Source organism: Volvox carteri (assembly GCF_000143455.1).
Source record: "Volvox carteri f. nagariensis unplaced genomic scaffold VOLCAscaffold_32, whole genome shotgun sequence".
Taxonomy (NCBI): domain Eukaryota; kingdom Viridiplantae; phylum Chlorophyta; class Chlorophyceae; order Chlamydomonadales; family Volvocaceae; genus Volvox; species Volvox carteri.
In genome coordinates, this window is record NW_003307575.1 from 386,356 (window position 1) to 401,156 (window position 14,801).

General features: G+C 54.2%; 3 protein-coding genes across 3 annotated transcripts; 2 read left to right on the forward strand and 1 right to left on the reverse strand.

The window, feature by feature from the left end:
- Positions 1 to 3,749, forward strand: VOLCADRAFT_105686 (uncharacterized protein). The gene is made up of 6 exons (XM_002952743.1): positions 1 to 902; positions 1,257 to 1,941; positions 2,022 to 2,117; positions 2,206 to 2,314; positions 2,607 to 2,804; positions 3,011 to 3,749. Exons 1-2 carry the CDS (start codon positions 39 to 41, stop codon positions 1,638 to 1,640), a joined length of 1,248 nt encoding a protein of 415 aa, XP_002952789.1. The 5' UTR covers positions 1 to 38; the 3' UTR covers positions 1,641 to 1,941; positions 2,022 to 2,117; positions 2,206 to 2,314; positions 2,607 to 2,804; positions 3,011 to 3,749.
- A 1,600-nt stretch (positions 3,750 to 5,349) lies between these two features.
- Positions 5,350 to 5,707, reverse strand: VOLCADRAFT_34057 (uncharacterized protein; the record flags this gene model as incomplete). The annotated part of the gene is made up of 2 exons (XM_002952815.1): positions 5,350 to 5,452; positions 5,586 to 5,707. Coding segments are annotated over 2 exons (225 nt in total), but the record flags the coding sequence as incomplete, so codon positions are not given.
- Positions 5,708 to 8,628: 2,921 nt separating this feature from the next.
- Positions 8,629 to 11,169, forward strand: VOLCADRAFT_81992 (uncharacterized protein; the record flags this gene model as incomplete). The annotated part of the gene is made up of 8 exons (XM_002952744.1): positions 8,629 to 8,791; positions 8,860 to 8,981; positions 9,188 to 9,253; positions 9,318 to 9,381; positions 9,604 to 9,704; positions 9,912 to 10,005; positions 10,408 to 10,467; positions 10,868 to 11,169. The coding sequence occupies 8 exons, from the start codon at positions 8,629 to 8,631 to the stop codon at positions 11,167 to 11,169; spliced, it is 972 nt and encodes a 323-aa protein (XP_002952790.1).
- Positions 11,170 to 14,801: the final 3,632 nt, after the last annotated feature.

Sequence of the window (14,801 nt, forward strand, 5' to 3'; positions counted from 1 at the left end):
TTTCTTTCAGGGTATATAGGTCGCTGAGGTGTGCAAAAATGCTGCCACAGACGTGTCAAAGGCACTTGTTGCGTAGTTGTCGGCCGTGCCGAACGATGCTTGCTTTCAAACCAGCAAGGCTTGTGCCTCCGGCCCCGTTGGTTACTGTCCATCGGCCTATTCGGGGAAGCATTGCTTGCAACGCGCTGGAAACGTATATGGTGGAGAAACTCAGCGCAGCTGAAATGACATTCAAGGAGCTGCAGATGAAGATGGCGGATCCAGAGGTGGCTGCGAACTCGACCGAGTTTCAAAAAGTCGCCAAGGCGGCTGCAGACTTGGAGGAGACGGTCAACGCGTATCGTACATATAAGGACACGGAAAAGCAGCTTTCGGACGCTTCGGAATACTTGAAAAACGAGGCTGCGGATGACCCAGAGATGGCAGAATTCGCACGCGCTGAAATTGCAGAGCTCGAGGTATCCCTTGCGCAGCTACAAGACAAGTTGCGGCTGCAGTTAGTGCCCAAGGATCCCCTCGACGATCGCAATATCATGCTTGAGATTCGTGCGGGAGCTGGGGGAGACGAAGCCTCGATATGGGCGGGTGACATGATGCGCATGTATCAGCGTTACGCCAACAGGCAGGGCTGGAAGGCCTCACTAGTCAGCTGCACGCAAGGAGAGTCCGGTGGATACAAGGAGGTCATCCTTGAGATATCTGGCACCAGCGTGTATTCGAAGCTGAAATGGGAGGCAGGCGTGCACCGCGTGCAGCGTGTGCCTGCGACGGAAGCCGCCGGCCGGGTGCACACATCCACGGCAACTGTGGCAGTTATGCCAGAGGTTGAGGACGTGGACGTGCAGATAAACCCGAGTGAAATTGAGGTCAAATTCGCCCGCGCTAGCGGCGCCGGGGGTCAGGTAAGCTTCCTTGTCCTTCGCACAGGTGGACAGCCAGATTTTTGTTCAGGTAGCAGAGTGCTGCAATTTTATTCCTGAAAAAGTGTGTAGCCTTGGGTGTTGGTGTGTGACGGTTGCTCAGTTGGTTGCAGGATATTGCATTGCGGTTTCACCCTAACTTGCAAAGGATTGCTTTGGGTTTTTAGCTCTAGTTAATCGTGTTGTATAGTATATCTGGATTTAGACGTATGGTTAATAGGTTGTCCCTCATTTAGAAAGGCCCTAACAGAATCGCGAATTTCAGTTCATTCATTATATGCCAGCGCAATGCCACGGCAGACTATCATGATTTTGTTTGTTCCATCCCTGTTGCAGAACGTCAACAAAGTGGAGACGGCGGTGGACTTAATGCATAAGCCAACTGGTATTCGTGTTTTCTGCCAAGAGGAGCGCACGCAGGCACAGAACAAGGAGCGAGCCTTCCAGATCCTCCGCGCAAAGCTTTACGAAATGGAAATTCAGCGTCAACAGGCCGAAATCTATGCAGCTCGGAAGAGCCAGGTTGGAACTGGCGACCGCTCGGAGAAGATCAAGACTTATAATTACAAAGACAGCCGTGTGTCAGATCACCGCATCAAACAGAACTTTGACTTGAACAGCGTCTTGGAAGGTGACCTGGAGGACTCGTTGCAAGCGATGATATCGGCGGATCAGCAAGAGAAGCTGAAGATGCTCGCTGAATCCGTCATTGCTGCTTAATACCGAGTCGGGAAGGAACGAATGATTATTGAAGAGCTTGGACACCGTGAGTGTTCTGAATAGACCATATAGCCGTACTGGTATCTGATGGCCTAGGCCTAACTCGCGATATTTATTTGTTAATTTGTTGGTTGCAGAGTGGTCTCATGGTTTATTCGCAGTCATTTGTCCTGCAAGCTTCACACGAAGCCTGGTAGCCGACGTTAGTTAGGCTTCTCGTAGGTTCCCAGAAAGCAGACGAAGGATTTGTAGCAGGATGGTCGCACCCTGGCAGGAAACGCAGTTCAGAGTGGTTGTTGAGGTAAATTTTCACCTTTCATACGTGATATTTCATCTTGGGCTTCCGGCTAACCTTCCTAACAATTTTGTAACTGACTGTAGTTCAAGAAAGTCAATAAGGGCGCTCGTCGGGAGATAATAATGACGCACAGCGCTCATACCATACCGCCACAGTTGCTTGGACGCATTGCACCGGAGGCAAGTTCTTGAGCAGCCATGAACAGTGATATCTAAACGTGAGCATAGATAGCAGTAAATATGACAAGGTTGGTCTTCACCTGTCAAGGTATGGGCCGTTTTTATGACGGACCTCAGCCAACTGGTCCACAACCACCCCTACAAGCAGCTCCCTTCAGCAGAGTATTGCTGTGACTGGTTTTCAAGTTTTCTTTGTTGTAAGTATTTTTTGTGGGCTCTGTGGGGATTTGGATAGTTGCCGTTGTGTATTGTGACCTTTTTATAATTGCACGACGTCAGGGGATTTCCGTGAGGGGATTCCCGTATCATTCGTGCCTACGCACATCCCTATTGTGGCATGGCTCTTGAAGGCACATCATGGAATCGAATTTTGCTGGCTTGCCCAGCTGCACTCACCCCCAACCATGGATGCTGCTGGAACGTGCGGTTGCCGTTGTGCATGCAAATTCTATCCCGGAAGATGGCCCTCCTTGCGAGCTCACGTTGCAGACCTTGTCATCGGGTTTGGCTGCTTCAATGGCGATTCCGGCAACTACGGTGCCTGGCTGGCTCAGCTGGAAGCAGTGCTTCAACGACATAGGCCTGCATTTGCGGCTGGCGGCGCCACGCTGAGCATAGGGCGCGTCCACGGCTCGTACTGGGCGCAGATCGACGTGGATCCGCGGGCCATGGCAGTCGGTGCCCCAGGTACGGACATGCGTGCCCAGGGTAGCTACGCTAGATGGACTTGGTTGTACACCCCTGTTTTGGCTACAGATAAATTGCAAGTTTGATTGGTGTCCCACTGGTGCTGCACATATGGTGTAGTGTGGTATCTGAAGATTGCTGCTGTATGGCATGGGAAATCGGCCGACTCATGTCATGTTTGGCCCTGGTGCATTGTACCCTCGCAGTTCCTCTGTATTACGGTGCCCCGGTTTCGTACAATACGGGGATGCCACCGGCAAAAGCCTGAAGGACTGCGGCTGGAGAGGATGGTTGTCGTCCTGAATATGGACCTTTCCTGCTTCTAGCACAACATGTTTTTGGACGGTTCTGTACGCCTCACCATGCGGGATGACATCATCTGCTCTCAAACATCCTGTTGCACAGCCTTGGGAAAGTTTTGACGCGCTTCCCTCTGTGTGCAGGCTGTTTGCACGGAGCTTAATACTCAATTTGATTAGTGCGAACCTTGTAGTGTCTTCATAGCTTTGTCCTCGTCTCACACGCACCGCCACACGGTGTTGCGGCCTTTGATATGGGAGAGCTGATATCCATTTGTTTTTGAAAGTTGCCAACGGTTACGTGTATGGAAGCTTGCAGTTATTGCTTGGCTGGCTTGCTGGCTGGCAGTGTTGAGATGACGTATTTACCCAGAAGATTTTCTGGAGGATAGCTTGTGTTTTTGTGTGCGTGTGTAGCATTGCCAAGGGATAGGCTATCCGACCATAGGTGAAGTGCATATGGCGACATGCATATGAAGCAGTTCGGGCTTACATGGCCTGTGTGTGTACAGTACAATTCACATCATGCTACTTATACAAAGTGAGTTTTGCAACTCCCGCGCCCGTGCTGCGCCCATGCATCTAGCGCATTGTTCCAGTATTGCACTGGCAGGTGCATTATGTCCATATGTAACACAAAACATGGCCACATCGAAGCATATATGCATGGCAGCATTCATGCCCATGCACGCAAAATAAAAACTCAGTCACTTTACAGCTTCAAGCTGGGTTCACACGCACCGGAGGCTTGAATGGCAGCCGCCGCTTAAGTAACAATGGTGCACTTCGGTCGGCAATGTCCTTGCCGCTGCTGTTCGCGATGGGCTGTGCCACGCAAACACCATTTACAGAACTGGCGGCAGCCTGCGGCCGTCCCGTATTGGCTTCCGTCAACTGGCGGTATGCCACATTGCCCACATCGCGCAAGCCACCTTCGCCTACCGGCCTGTGTTTCTGTCCGGCGTCGTTGCACACGTCTTGCTGCTGCCCTCCTGCTGCTGCGACTCCGGCAGGCAAAGCGGCCGGCGCAGCTGGGGGAGGCACAGTACGAGCTGGCGCCTTGAACGGTAAAACAGTATTAGGCTTTAATTTCTTCAGCTGAGGTTGCCGGGATTGGGATCCGTGAGCCCCAGCGAATGACGTCGCACCGGAAATGTCAGCGCCAGCTGCGTGGCCACCAAAACTGATGCTTTGCACGAAGGTTGAGTGGATCACGCCCTGCAATGTCCTGTCGGCCTTTCCATCGTTATATGCCGCATAGCCCTCCGGTTGCAAGCCATTCGAACAGGTCAGTTCTTCTTCCGGTTCAACTGCGCACGACATGGCTGCAGGCCGCTCCTGGAGAGCTGCGGCAGTGGCAGGCAAAGAAGCCGCGAAAGGCCGCTTAATCCCCGGATGCCGCTTTAGGACAGGCAACGCGGGTATGGCACCATGGGCTCCACGAACATTGCCTGACGCCAACGCCCCAGTAGTCTTAGCGCTGTTTGCACGAGTTGTCGCTTGGGTGCCGAGTGTAGGCCCATCAATATCTCCGGGTTGCTGCGCAAGGGTGCTGGCCGCACTCAGCGTGGCACCGTACGCCGTGGCCCTAGACCAGCAGGCCCCAGCTAACCGCGGGGCTTGCGACGAACCTGTGAGAGCAATCGAACACAATAGCAGCAACTCCTCACTAAGCGGTCAGCGGATACCACATATACAAATTCAGCCCGATTACCACTAAAATTGCACGGCGGGTCAGCAAACGAGGATTAAGAATCTACCTGCCGCGTCACCGACGCTGCACGTGTCATCATCGCTATCCTTATCCGGCTCCACGCGTATGCCCATCATGCGGGCGCGTACTGCTGCTGCTTTGTTGCCTTGCTCAGCCTCTCGTTTCTCTAACTGCGACAAAGCGCGCTGGACGGCGCGAGGATCAGCGCAGTAGTCGCAAACCTCATCACACGGGCTGTTGCATGATCCCCTGCGACCGGAACGGACGATTGGCAAGGCGATGTGCTTATCAATGGTTTCCCATAAACTGACGTCTACAGACCCTGGATCCGGCCCCCATCGGCAGATACTGACCAACATAGCAGCTGCAGCCAAACCAACCAGCTCCCAAGGCCCCACCTCTCTTCTCCAAAGAAATTCACAACGCGCTTACGCCTGCAGCCTGTGCCATGCGCGTAGCTGGCCACCTCGGCCACAGCGCCCGTCCTGGTGCCGCGCTCCATTTTATGTGCGGCTTGAAGGTCAGCTTGGCTGGCGTACATTATGGAAAGGCTGGGCTGCCCATCACGTCCCGCTCGGCCGCTCTCCTGGTAAAACCCCTCCATGGAGGACGGCGCGTTCCAGTGGACCACCCACCTACCGATATCAGCCAGGAGAAAGGGTGATGACGGATCGGTAAATAGTTGTGTCAACCCATGCACACACAGATAGAGCCTAACGGTGTAGTTCACCCACGCCGCATCCCAGGACGTTTGACCGCGCACCGCACCTGACATCGGCCCGGTCAATGCCCATGCCAAAGGCAATTGTTGCGACGACGACATTGATACCCCCCGAGCTCCAGTCGCGCTGCACCCGCGCGCGAGACTCGGTGCTCTTGCCGGCATGGTAGCATCCAACCTCGACATCTCGAGCGGCCAAAGAAGATGCCAGCCAGTCACATGTGGCCCTGTGTTACAGCAACCCTGCTTAAAATCCCCAAAGAAGCGGTGCTTTCCCTCTAAATTTGACTAACAAAGCAACAGCCGAGCACTAAGGGGGCTGTGTTAATGCATTACTGACGGCGTGGGCTAACAAGCCTCCAAGTGTATGCATCAACAGCTTTTGTTAGCTAAAAGCGACCTGCAGAGCCTACCGCAGCCGTGCGTAGATGATGCCGCACTGGTGAGGACGCTCTTCGATAAAGCGAATGAGGTCCTGCATGGATGTGCACCAAATGATGAAAACCTCCCCGGTTGGAGAATCAAAGGCCTGTTTGGGCATCTGCGATGGAGAAGCGCTGGGCTGGCCAACCCAGATCCTACCTCCAGCGCTGCATTGTCGCTTCCATCTCCCAACAGCTCCTTGTAGCGCACCTGGAGGAGAGTACAGCGTACAAATAAAACAACAGTGGGCAGAGCTACTTCCGTATGGAATCCTGTGTAATAGTGCAGCTCTATGTGAAGTAGGACCAGCACTGGCAGGGCCAACACAGGGACCACCACAGACATCCCAATCGGCCAAACCCAAATCAAAATCCTGTCCTGTTTTGTGGGTGGCTTGGGCTTTCGCCATCCGGCGTGCTCCGTTTAAGTACCTGATAACCGATATTGGGGCGGTTGAATGACCCCTTAATTATGCGGGGACAGCGCAGCCGCAGCACCGAGATGATGTCATCGCTGACCTTGGAGGTGCAACTCGCCTGCGGGAGGGCAGGGTGTTCCGTCAACGTGGGCCGTCCTTACGCGTTATCAAGGCCCATTGCGGCGCAGGTTTCTTAAAGCAGGCACAGTTACATCAGGCCCGACGCGTATGAGCGACCACCGGCTACGTGAACGCCTTCTTCTGTAACCCAAATCACGCATTTGTGGCCAAGCAATGGAAATTATACCTCCTAACAGGTACTGCAAATGGTTTCCGTCAAAGGAAGATAATCCTCCTTGTCCAATTTTGCTGGACTATCCAAAAAACGCACGAGGTTCATAGGAACTCTGGCGCAGTCCTACCAAAAACTTTTCCTGTCGTAGCAAACGCAGAATACTTACTGTTAGAGCAGCAACAGGTATGCTTGGGAACTCCAACTTGAGGCAGGACAGCTCCAGGTACGCAGGCCTAGAAACCAGCACAAAATGGCGCCCGGACGGTGCTCAGGAACGCGGTATCATGGGTATACGGATAAACCAACATTTGAAACTAAGTCCCCCCACGTACGTTGCCACGCCAAACGAAAGGCACACCTGCTCGTGTCTGGTGCAACGAAAGCTGCATGCCTAACATATTTTCAACATGCATGCAGCCGAGTTCTTGCCCGCCCATGCATAGTAGCGGAAGCAAATTGTGGCCAACAAAACATTTGGAGAATTTGTGCTGGGGAGTCCGGGAGTAGAGGCGCAAGATACTGTGATGATTTACTATAAGCAGGTTACCATCTTACCCCTCTTACCGGAAGTCGTGTCCCCATTCGCTAACCTGTAAGTACATAAAATGAGAAGGTTTATGACAACGTCGGTTGTCGCCACAAACGGACAGCGGCGCACGCACCGTATGGGCTTCGTCAACAGCGAAGGACACTAGGTTATTTTTGGCGCAAGCCTCCTGCAAATCCATGAGAGTGTTCGATAATTGGCGAGCAACCCAGAACCTGGGTCCAAGCAAAGTCTGAATTCTATCTCACCTTTAGGCTTTCCATAAGCTTTGGGTGACGCAGCCCTTCAGGAGTGATGTACAGGAGCCGCAAGCTGGGCTCGTCGCTGACCATATCCTTGGCAATGCTAGCCTTACGCGACTCTGGCACCTCGCAATTCCACCTCTGTAATGAAGCGGTCTTGGTTTAGCAACCCGAGGTAACCCGAAGGAAAAGCCCGGAACGCGTTGACAAGCGAAGCGGAGACACACAGGGTAGGACAGCCCGGCCACAAACCCGCCGTGTTCTAGGACTAACGACATCCTTTTACCTCGGCATATATGCCGCGTTCATCACATCTATCCACCTATGCCATGGGTAAAGCCACTCAGTAAGCAATGCACCGTGCCGTATATGTGCATAGCCAGCGTTCCAAGGTTCCAAGGCCTGTAAGGCCTGTACATACCTGGTCTTTGGCCAGAGCAATTAATGGACATATGACAACTGTAAATCCAAAAGGCCGTAGGTGACATGGGAGCTGAAAGCAAACGCTTTTTCCACCTCCAGTGGGCAGTATGATGAGCGAATCTTGTGCAGCATGTGTTGCTGAAACGGCTTCTAGTTGTCCTGGACGAAAGCTATTAAGGCCAAAGACTGATCGTAATGTACCCAAGGCTGCATCCTCTGTAATCTCCATCCCGGTTACGGACCCAGCGATACCCTCAACGATGAAAGTGCACCAAAGTTTCTACAAGCGCCAAGACACCTATGTTAAACACCTGTCAGCAGTTGTCGTGTAGCATGTTAAAGGAGGCGGTCCAGGATTCGCCCAAAAGCTGACTCAGTCACTCTGTGCAAGGCCGGAGTTATTTCCTCAATATTGAAAACTGTAATAAGAGCTACATAGACAGCGAAAGTAAATTTCCATTCCAGCGAAAGCATGCGGCAAGGTCCGCTCTGTTCTGGGCAAGCTGGATCCATGCTCTGTCGTGCTGGGTATGCCGTACACAATAAAAAGGGTTTTGGTTGCGTGGTCATCACATCAAATCAGACGCTTGAACCTGCGCCATTCGCCAACTGACTGCAGGTATACGCAGACCACTGGATCTAGTGCATTTCGCAAGTGTTGTACTAATAGCTTAAACAGAAGAAGGTATATCCTTTACGCACGCAAAAATAGCAGAATTTCGATTATTAGCTGGGACAAATGATGTCGTTGCGCTTTGGAAGCCACGGAAGACAGCATGTCGCACGAGGGAAAGAGGCGAAAAGGGCCACAAGGAAAATTGCTTCGCTTATAGCAGCGTACAAAACAGCACCCACATCTAGCGGAACGTTGACGCCGGAGCAGGTCGCGCAGTTCCACAATGACGGTACGATGTTCTCAGGATTGTTACGCTTTAATGGTCTAACACTTGGACTCCATGGTGTACCACTGCAGGTTTTCTGGTGCTGGAGCGATTTGCCAGCCCGGAAGACTGCATACGGTTGCGTAAGCGTATTGACACGCTTTTGCACGATTTTGACCCCAAGACCATTTCTATTTTCACGACTAGAGACCAGGTTCGTCCTAGATGTCCCGCAGCCCTGGGTTTCGTGTAGGGGTACTAGGGCTTGATAACTGCCCAAGTGGGTGGTTCATCAACCGTGTTCCAAGTGGCTTTGGGCAAGCACACCAGGTATCTTCCTCACCCCCTGGTTTGGCCGGTCACCCCCTCCTGTATGCCTTGCCTTATATGCGGCTGGTCGACCTTCGCACACGGGTGTAGGCCAAGAAGACGGATAACTACTTCCTCAACAGCGCGAGCGACGTGGGCTTCTTTTTTGAAGACAAGGTTGGTTTGAGCCTATCCCTTGCTAATCTGCATGAAGTGGTTAATTTTTGGCGTCCCGTTTCAGGCGTTTGACGAAGACGGCAAGCTGCGCCAGGCCAAGGAGCTGAGCATCAACAAAGTCGGACACGGTATGTGCCACGGCACAGAAGTAACGGACCCAAGGGCAGCAACCACACACTGTTAAATGTTCGGCCGTGCTTGATAATCGTTCCTAGCCTTTTCCATTTGCAAGGGTTTATGAGCTCCAAAGGCCATAGTGCAGATTGCCGAAGGCCTGGGGTTTCGGCACCTCCCCTCACCTGGCCTGTGTTTCTACCGTTCTTTTGCTCACTCCTTTGCCTCTAATGCAGCTCTCCACGATCTAGACCCCGTGTTTCGGGAGTTCTCACGGTCGCCGGCGGTCTGCAATGTGCTGCGGAGCCTGGGCTACAACAGGCCGCTGCCAGTGCAAGTGGGTCGTCTCGCTGACTGTGCAAGTGGGCCGTGCCTCAATTAAACCCGCAAGTTTTCGTTCCATTTTTCGCTATCTCACCTCTTGGTAGACTTTATTCCATCTGCAACGCAAGCTTTTATTCCACCAGAGCCCTATCCGACATGCAAAAAATTCCTGGTCCTTGGTTTGATGGCTTGCCCTGGCCTTCCCTGACTTATGCTGCAGTCGATGTACATATTTAAACAACCATCCATTGGGGGGGAAGTAGTGCCACACCAGGATTCCACCTTTATCCACACAACGCCGCTTAGCTGTGTCGGTAAGTGCCGCCTCGAGCTGCACTTGGGTCGTGGCACGTGTGCAAGAGGGCAAGCTGTGCAGAGGCCAATCAAATCCAGCGGTGGCCCTGTCGGCATTATATGTGCGTCCCGGAACGTGCGGACTATATGTCCCAGCGTGCGAGAAGTAGCATTCCGAGCGCATTACCCAGCGCAGATTGTCCACTTTGCGTGCGGCTTTGCGACCTGGATCAGAGCTCACCATGGACATTGTATCGGGAATATGTTTTGTCAGCCCATGAATTGTCACCATGTGGGCCAAGCTGAGGCTGGGCGGAGACCACTGGCTGGTGTATATAGAGGACATCGATATCTGGGATTCCTGAAGGGAGAGCCTGACTGCGCATGTTGCGAATTGCGTTATGTGATGGGCCCCACGGCAGGTCTTTGGTGGGCGCTGGAGGACGCTACCCGGGACAACGGCTGCCTCTGGGCGATACCAGGTACGGCCGAATTAAGAGCTGCTCCAGGATCCAACAAACTTGTGCAACATGTGATGAAGTTGTTGAGCGTCTGTAGCTGGCCGACAATGTGTTGCCAGTGAAACGGTGCCGGAACTGCACGCTTCAGGCTCTGCACGCAAGGCGGGCCAGTGCTTGATTGCGTTGCAGCGTCTCCATTGGCGACCTTGACTAATTGGATCTTGATTTTCCGTTCGTTGGTTACGTGCTGTGGGTGTATCCATTACAAACAAGGCAGAGATGCTGCAACTGTGTGGGCACAGCATGGTGCAGCATGTAAACCTTTCCGAGTATGGCACTTGATGACATTGCTACAGTTCACGTTCGGCCCGAACCCTCACCCTAGTACCTTACCATTGTCTGCTCCTCGCGCTACCGCCAGGCATTCACAAGGAGGGCCTCAGGCGGCGCTTCCTGCTAGCGCCTGATGGCAGCGTATTCTTCGACAAGCCGCAGCCGGCATACGACATGTCAGCATTTGTGCCCCTGGAGTGCCCTGCGGGCACGCTGGTGCTCCTGCACGGCGAGAACGTGCACTACTCGGCGGAAAACACGAGCCCCGTATCCCGTCACTCGTACTCGATGCACCTAGTGGAAAGCGCCAACGGCGTAGCCTGGTCATCAGATAACTGGTACGTGTTAGTTACCGCAAGAGCTCCTTTCAGCCGCTCCGGCTACCGCTGAGCGGTGGGAGGCATGGCAACCTGACTGGCCTGGCGCCGGACCGCACAACAACTGCTCAGCCATATGCGCTACGCAGTTAATATTGCCTCAGGCTCGGCGCCTGCCATGCCCAGCACTGTAGAGCCCGGGGGGCCCCAGCACTGTAGGGTTGGGGAGATGCAGCGGTACATGGGGTATGCGATCCCGCATGATACCATGTCTCCTGACTTATGGGAACCTACGCCGACCGTTCCGAAACCTTTCCTTTCCTGCAGGGCTCAACGTGCTCAGGACAACCCCTGGCAGCCGCTATACGGTTGAGCGGTGACCGGGTGCAGGGCCTTGCAGATGCCTCCAGTGTGTAGGTTATCAGTGCAGGGCTGTTGCTGCGTGGCGCCCGGATGGGAGCAACGTATTGTGTTCGCTGCGCTAGAGTGCGTGGGACAGAGCTAGCTGACGGATGTCACTGTGGTTTCGACTCACCGGCATACAATCGCTTTGCGGTGCGATGGTTTAGGCGGCGCTTCCGCGGTGCGTAGTCCTAAGAGTGTGACTGCTTAGTGGTGTTTGCATGGAGGACAGGCCCGAGGGGAGAATGTTTTCCGTACGCGCAATTGCGTTTTGCGGTATTTATTTAACCTGTTGATATCCTTCGAAGGTGTTCATAGCATTTGACGTACATATGCAGAGATACAGATTGCCTGAATGCAACTGCATCGGAAAGTCGAAACTCGCCCAAGCCAAAAATGCGCATGCTGGCTGAAGAAAAGCATTTTAAGTTTTAAATTACCTTACGTTGCATCGACTTCTCCTGTTGTACCTATACCGGTGATTGAGTTTATGCAAATGGAGGCTGGTCCAGCTGCTGCGGCCGAACATGAGGATCGCAGGAGGCCAATCTGTGAAAGATGCATGTAAGGAAATATGAATTTTCATATTCATGCGTACATGGATGTATGGATGAAAAAGGGAAAAGAAACCCGGATTTGCTGCAGGCGCCCGCAGCGGGTTTGCGTCTGCAGGGCATTGCCAGCGCAACCCTTGCGCCTTTTTGGCCGAGTACTCATCCTCCGGCACCCGCATGAGCTCAAGTGAGGAAAACAGGAGTTGAATGTTTCGGTTCAAGTGTGCGGTCATGGTCTGGTCCCCAGACAAGGCATATCAACAATGCAGCCCGGGTACTTACCTCCTTCCGATGCGCAGGAAAAGGTTGGCTACGGTCCCCTTGCTGCAGTGCTGCCTGGATGAGGACTCCCTGACTGTGGTCACTGGCCGTAAGCTTCAGGTGCTCGCTGCGGGGTCCTTGTATACATCGTGCGCAGTGGCACCCGCACGTACCTCTCTACGTGGGCAACTTCAACCCGCGTACACCCGGGGTCCCTGCGGATTTCCTTGCGGGGCCCCACTCACACGGAGCCTGCTACTTACGCTCACTGACCCAACATAAAAGCAACCGAGATGCATGTATTGCTCCACACAACAGACAGAGCATCCTAACGGCGCCACTTCATCTGCCTCTAGGTGTCATGTCCTCGGTTCGCTGCGTGACCAAGGGTACGCATGTCTAGGAAGGCCCCACATGCACACGCACTCCCACTCGTGTTTGCCCGCCAAGATTAACTGCGCGCGGCAGGCAATGCGTGCAGCTACACGGCCCCAGTCCCACGAAGACAGGCCACGGCCTGGAACCCCACATTCTTTCCCATTCTCATCATCTTCCTAGAAAAGCAAATGTAATCCAGTAATCCCGGCATTACCGCTTCCTGTCGTCCGTCCATGCCTGGCCTCATCCCCGCGGCCCTGCCCAGCAGTTACCGGGCTCAGACCCCTCTGTGGAAGCGCTGCTCCAGGGAGCCCACCGCGGGGATTACCCTCTGTATGTGCTGTTCCCTGGACCGGGTGAGGTCCTGGACCTGGGTGCCGGCCAGAATCGAAAATTATAATAAGCTCTGGATCTGAATATTCATTTTCACCCTCGAGCCAGGCCCAGCGTGACCAGGGACTTGCCCACTTGGTTGCGTAGTCAGGTACATATGTGTGATTGGTAGCTGGACCATGTTCGGCCACTGCGCTTGCCAAACCGATCCTTTACTGTCTCGAACCTGATACTGGCCCTGTTTGGATCACATACATGGCTAGGAAGTCCTCACTACGCTCGTCCCCTGTGCTTTCGCTGACGTTCATACTCCGTACCTGGGACTTCATGCTCTGCATGAAAATGTCGTATAAGTAAATACGATGCAACATGTATATTGGCTACAATTTTACTTGGTGGTCCGCTTCTCTGGTCGTCCGCAGGTGCTCAAGATCTGCGCAGCCTTACAGAGAGCGCCGCACACACGGCGGCGCTGGGCCGCGCTGCAGAATGGAAGCCGGCGGCGTGTCGCCCTTCAATTCCCTCCCCTCCTGCCTATCCTCGAATCGCAGCACCAGCAGGACCAGTAGAACCAGTACCAGCAGCCGCAGCTCATGAATCTGTTTCGCTCCGACTACACCACGCCGGAAAATCGATGTTGTATTCGGCTTCGTCCACTCCAACTGCCCCGCCAGATGCCCACGGCTTCGATGCAACAAGCAATGCATCTGCAGTTCGCCACCCAGATGGGTTAGGGGAAGGAGGACGAGGACAAGGAGGAGAAGGAGGAGCAGGGAGCCACCCAGAGAGTGTCGGTACAGCAGCGGATGCGCACCGTGTGGGGCTTTTCCCATCGTTGGGCAGTTCAGGCAGCATCTGCATGGATGGCCGACAAGAAATTCGGTTGAAGGGCCCGAGCAGCAGGCCGCGCCGCGCACCAGATAGTACCAGACTCATCACGGCCTCAGAGCCTCTTGATGATGATGGCGACGACGACGACGACGACAGAGGTTCTGATTGGGACAGAGCTGGAAGCTGCCAACGCGGCAACGGGATGTCCAACACCGGTCCGAGCTATGGCAGCGGCGTGGGCGCTACCTCTGCATTTGCCGCTGCCGCTGGACTCAGCGAAAGGGGAGCGGCGTCCAACCCCGCTGCAAAAGCGACAGAACGCGCCGCTGCCGCCGCAGTCGCTGCCGCTCCAGCTACGGGGACGAGTTGCAGTACTGCGGGTCCAGTGCCTGCTCCCGCCTATTTGTTAGTTGTCATTGACGGCACCTGGCGTCAGGCGCGGGAGATGTATCGGGTAGGGCTGGTTCCGTAGCTGGGGAGCATGGATTGAAGTCTAGGTAAGGGGCGGGGGAGCTGACGTAGCACGGAGGTGAGGTGCGCGCCATGGGGGACTCCAGGGAGGGGGAGGGCCAGGGGGAGGGAGAGAGGGGGAGGGGGAGGGATTAAGCTGCGGGACTAGCGGGGCGAGGGCTGGCGCCAATAGATAAGAGGTGTCTCATGCGCCTCCTACATATTCCAGCTTGATGTTGGGGTCCTGGAGTTTGGAGAGGAAGGGAACCCTGGAAACCCTGAACAGGAACCCGCATGGACGTGAGAAACAGTGGTGGCCTCAGGACTCGTTCGGGAGTTCGGTGAAGGTCGGTGTCATGTGGGGATCCGGTCTCTTTCTGGATCCAGGAGCAATGACAGGGAGCGGTCGCCAGCGGATCCTGAATCCTGAATCGCGTTTTTGCTCAGTACTCGGGCCTACTAACTGCCCCGACAGCGGCACCAAAGCATGCTCAAG

Excerpts from the sequence above, each read along its gene's own strand:
- VOLCADRAFT_105686 (XM_002952743.1), top strand. The coding sequence starts at position 39 with ATGCTGCCACAGACGTGTCAAAGGCACTTGTTGCGTAGTTGTCGGCCG. Across the intron at positions 903-1,256 it reads CTAGCGGCGCCGGGGGTCAG|AACGTCAACAAAGTGGAGAC; the intron begins GTAAGCTTCCTT and ends TCCCTGTTGCAG.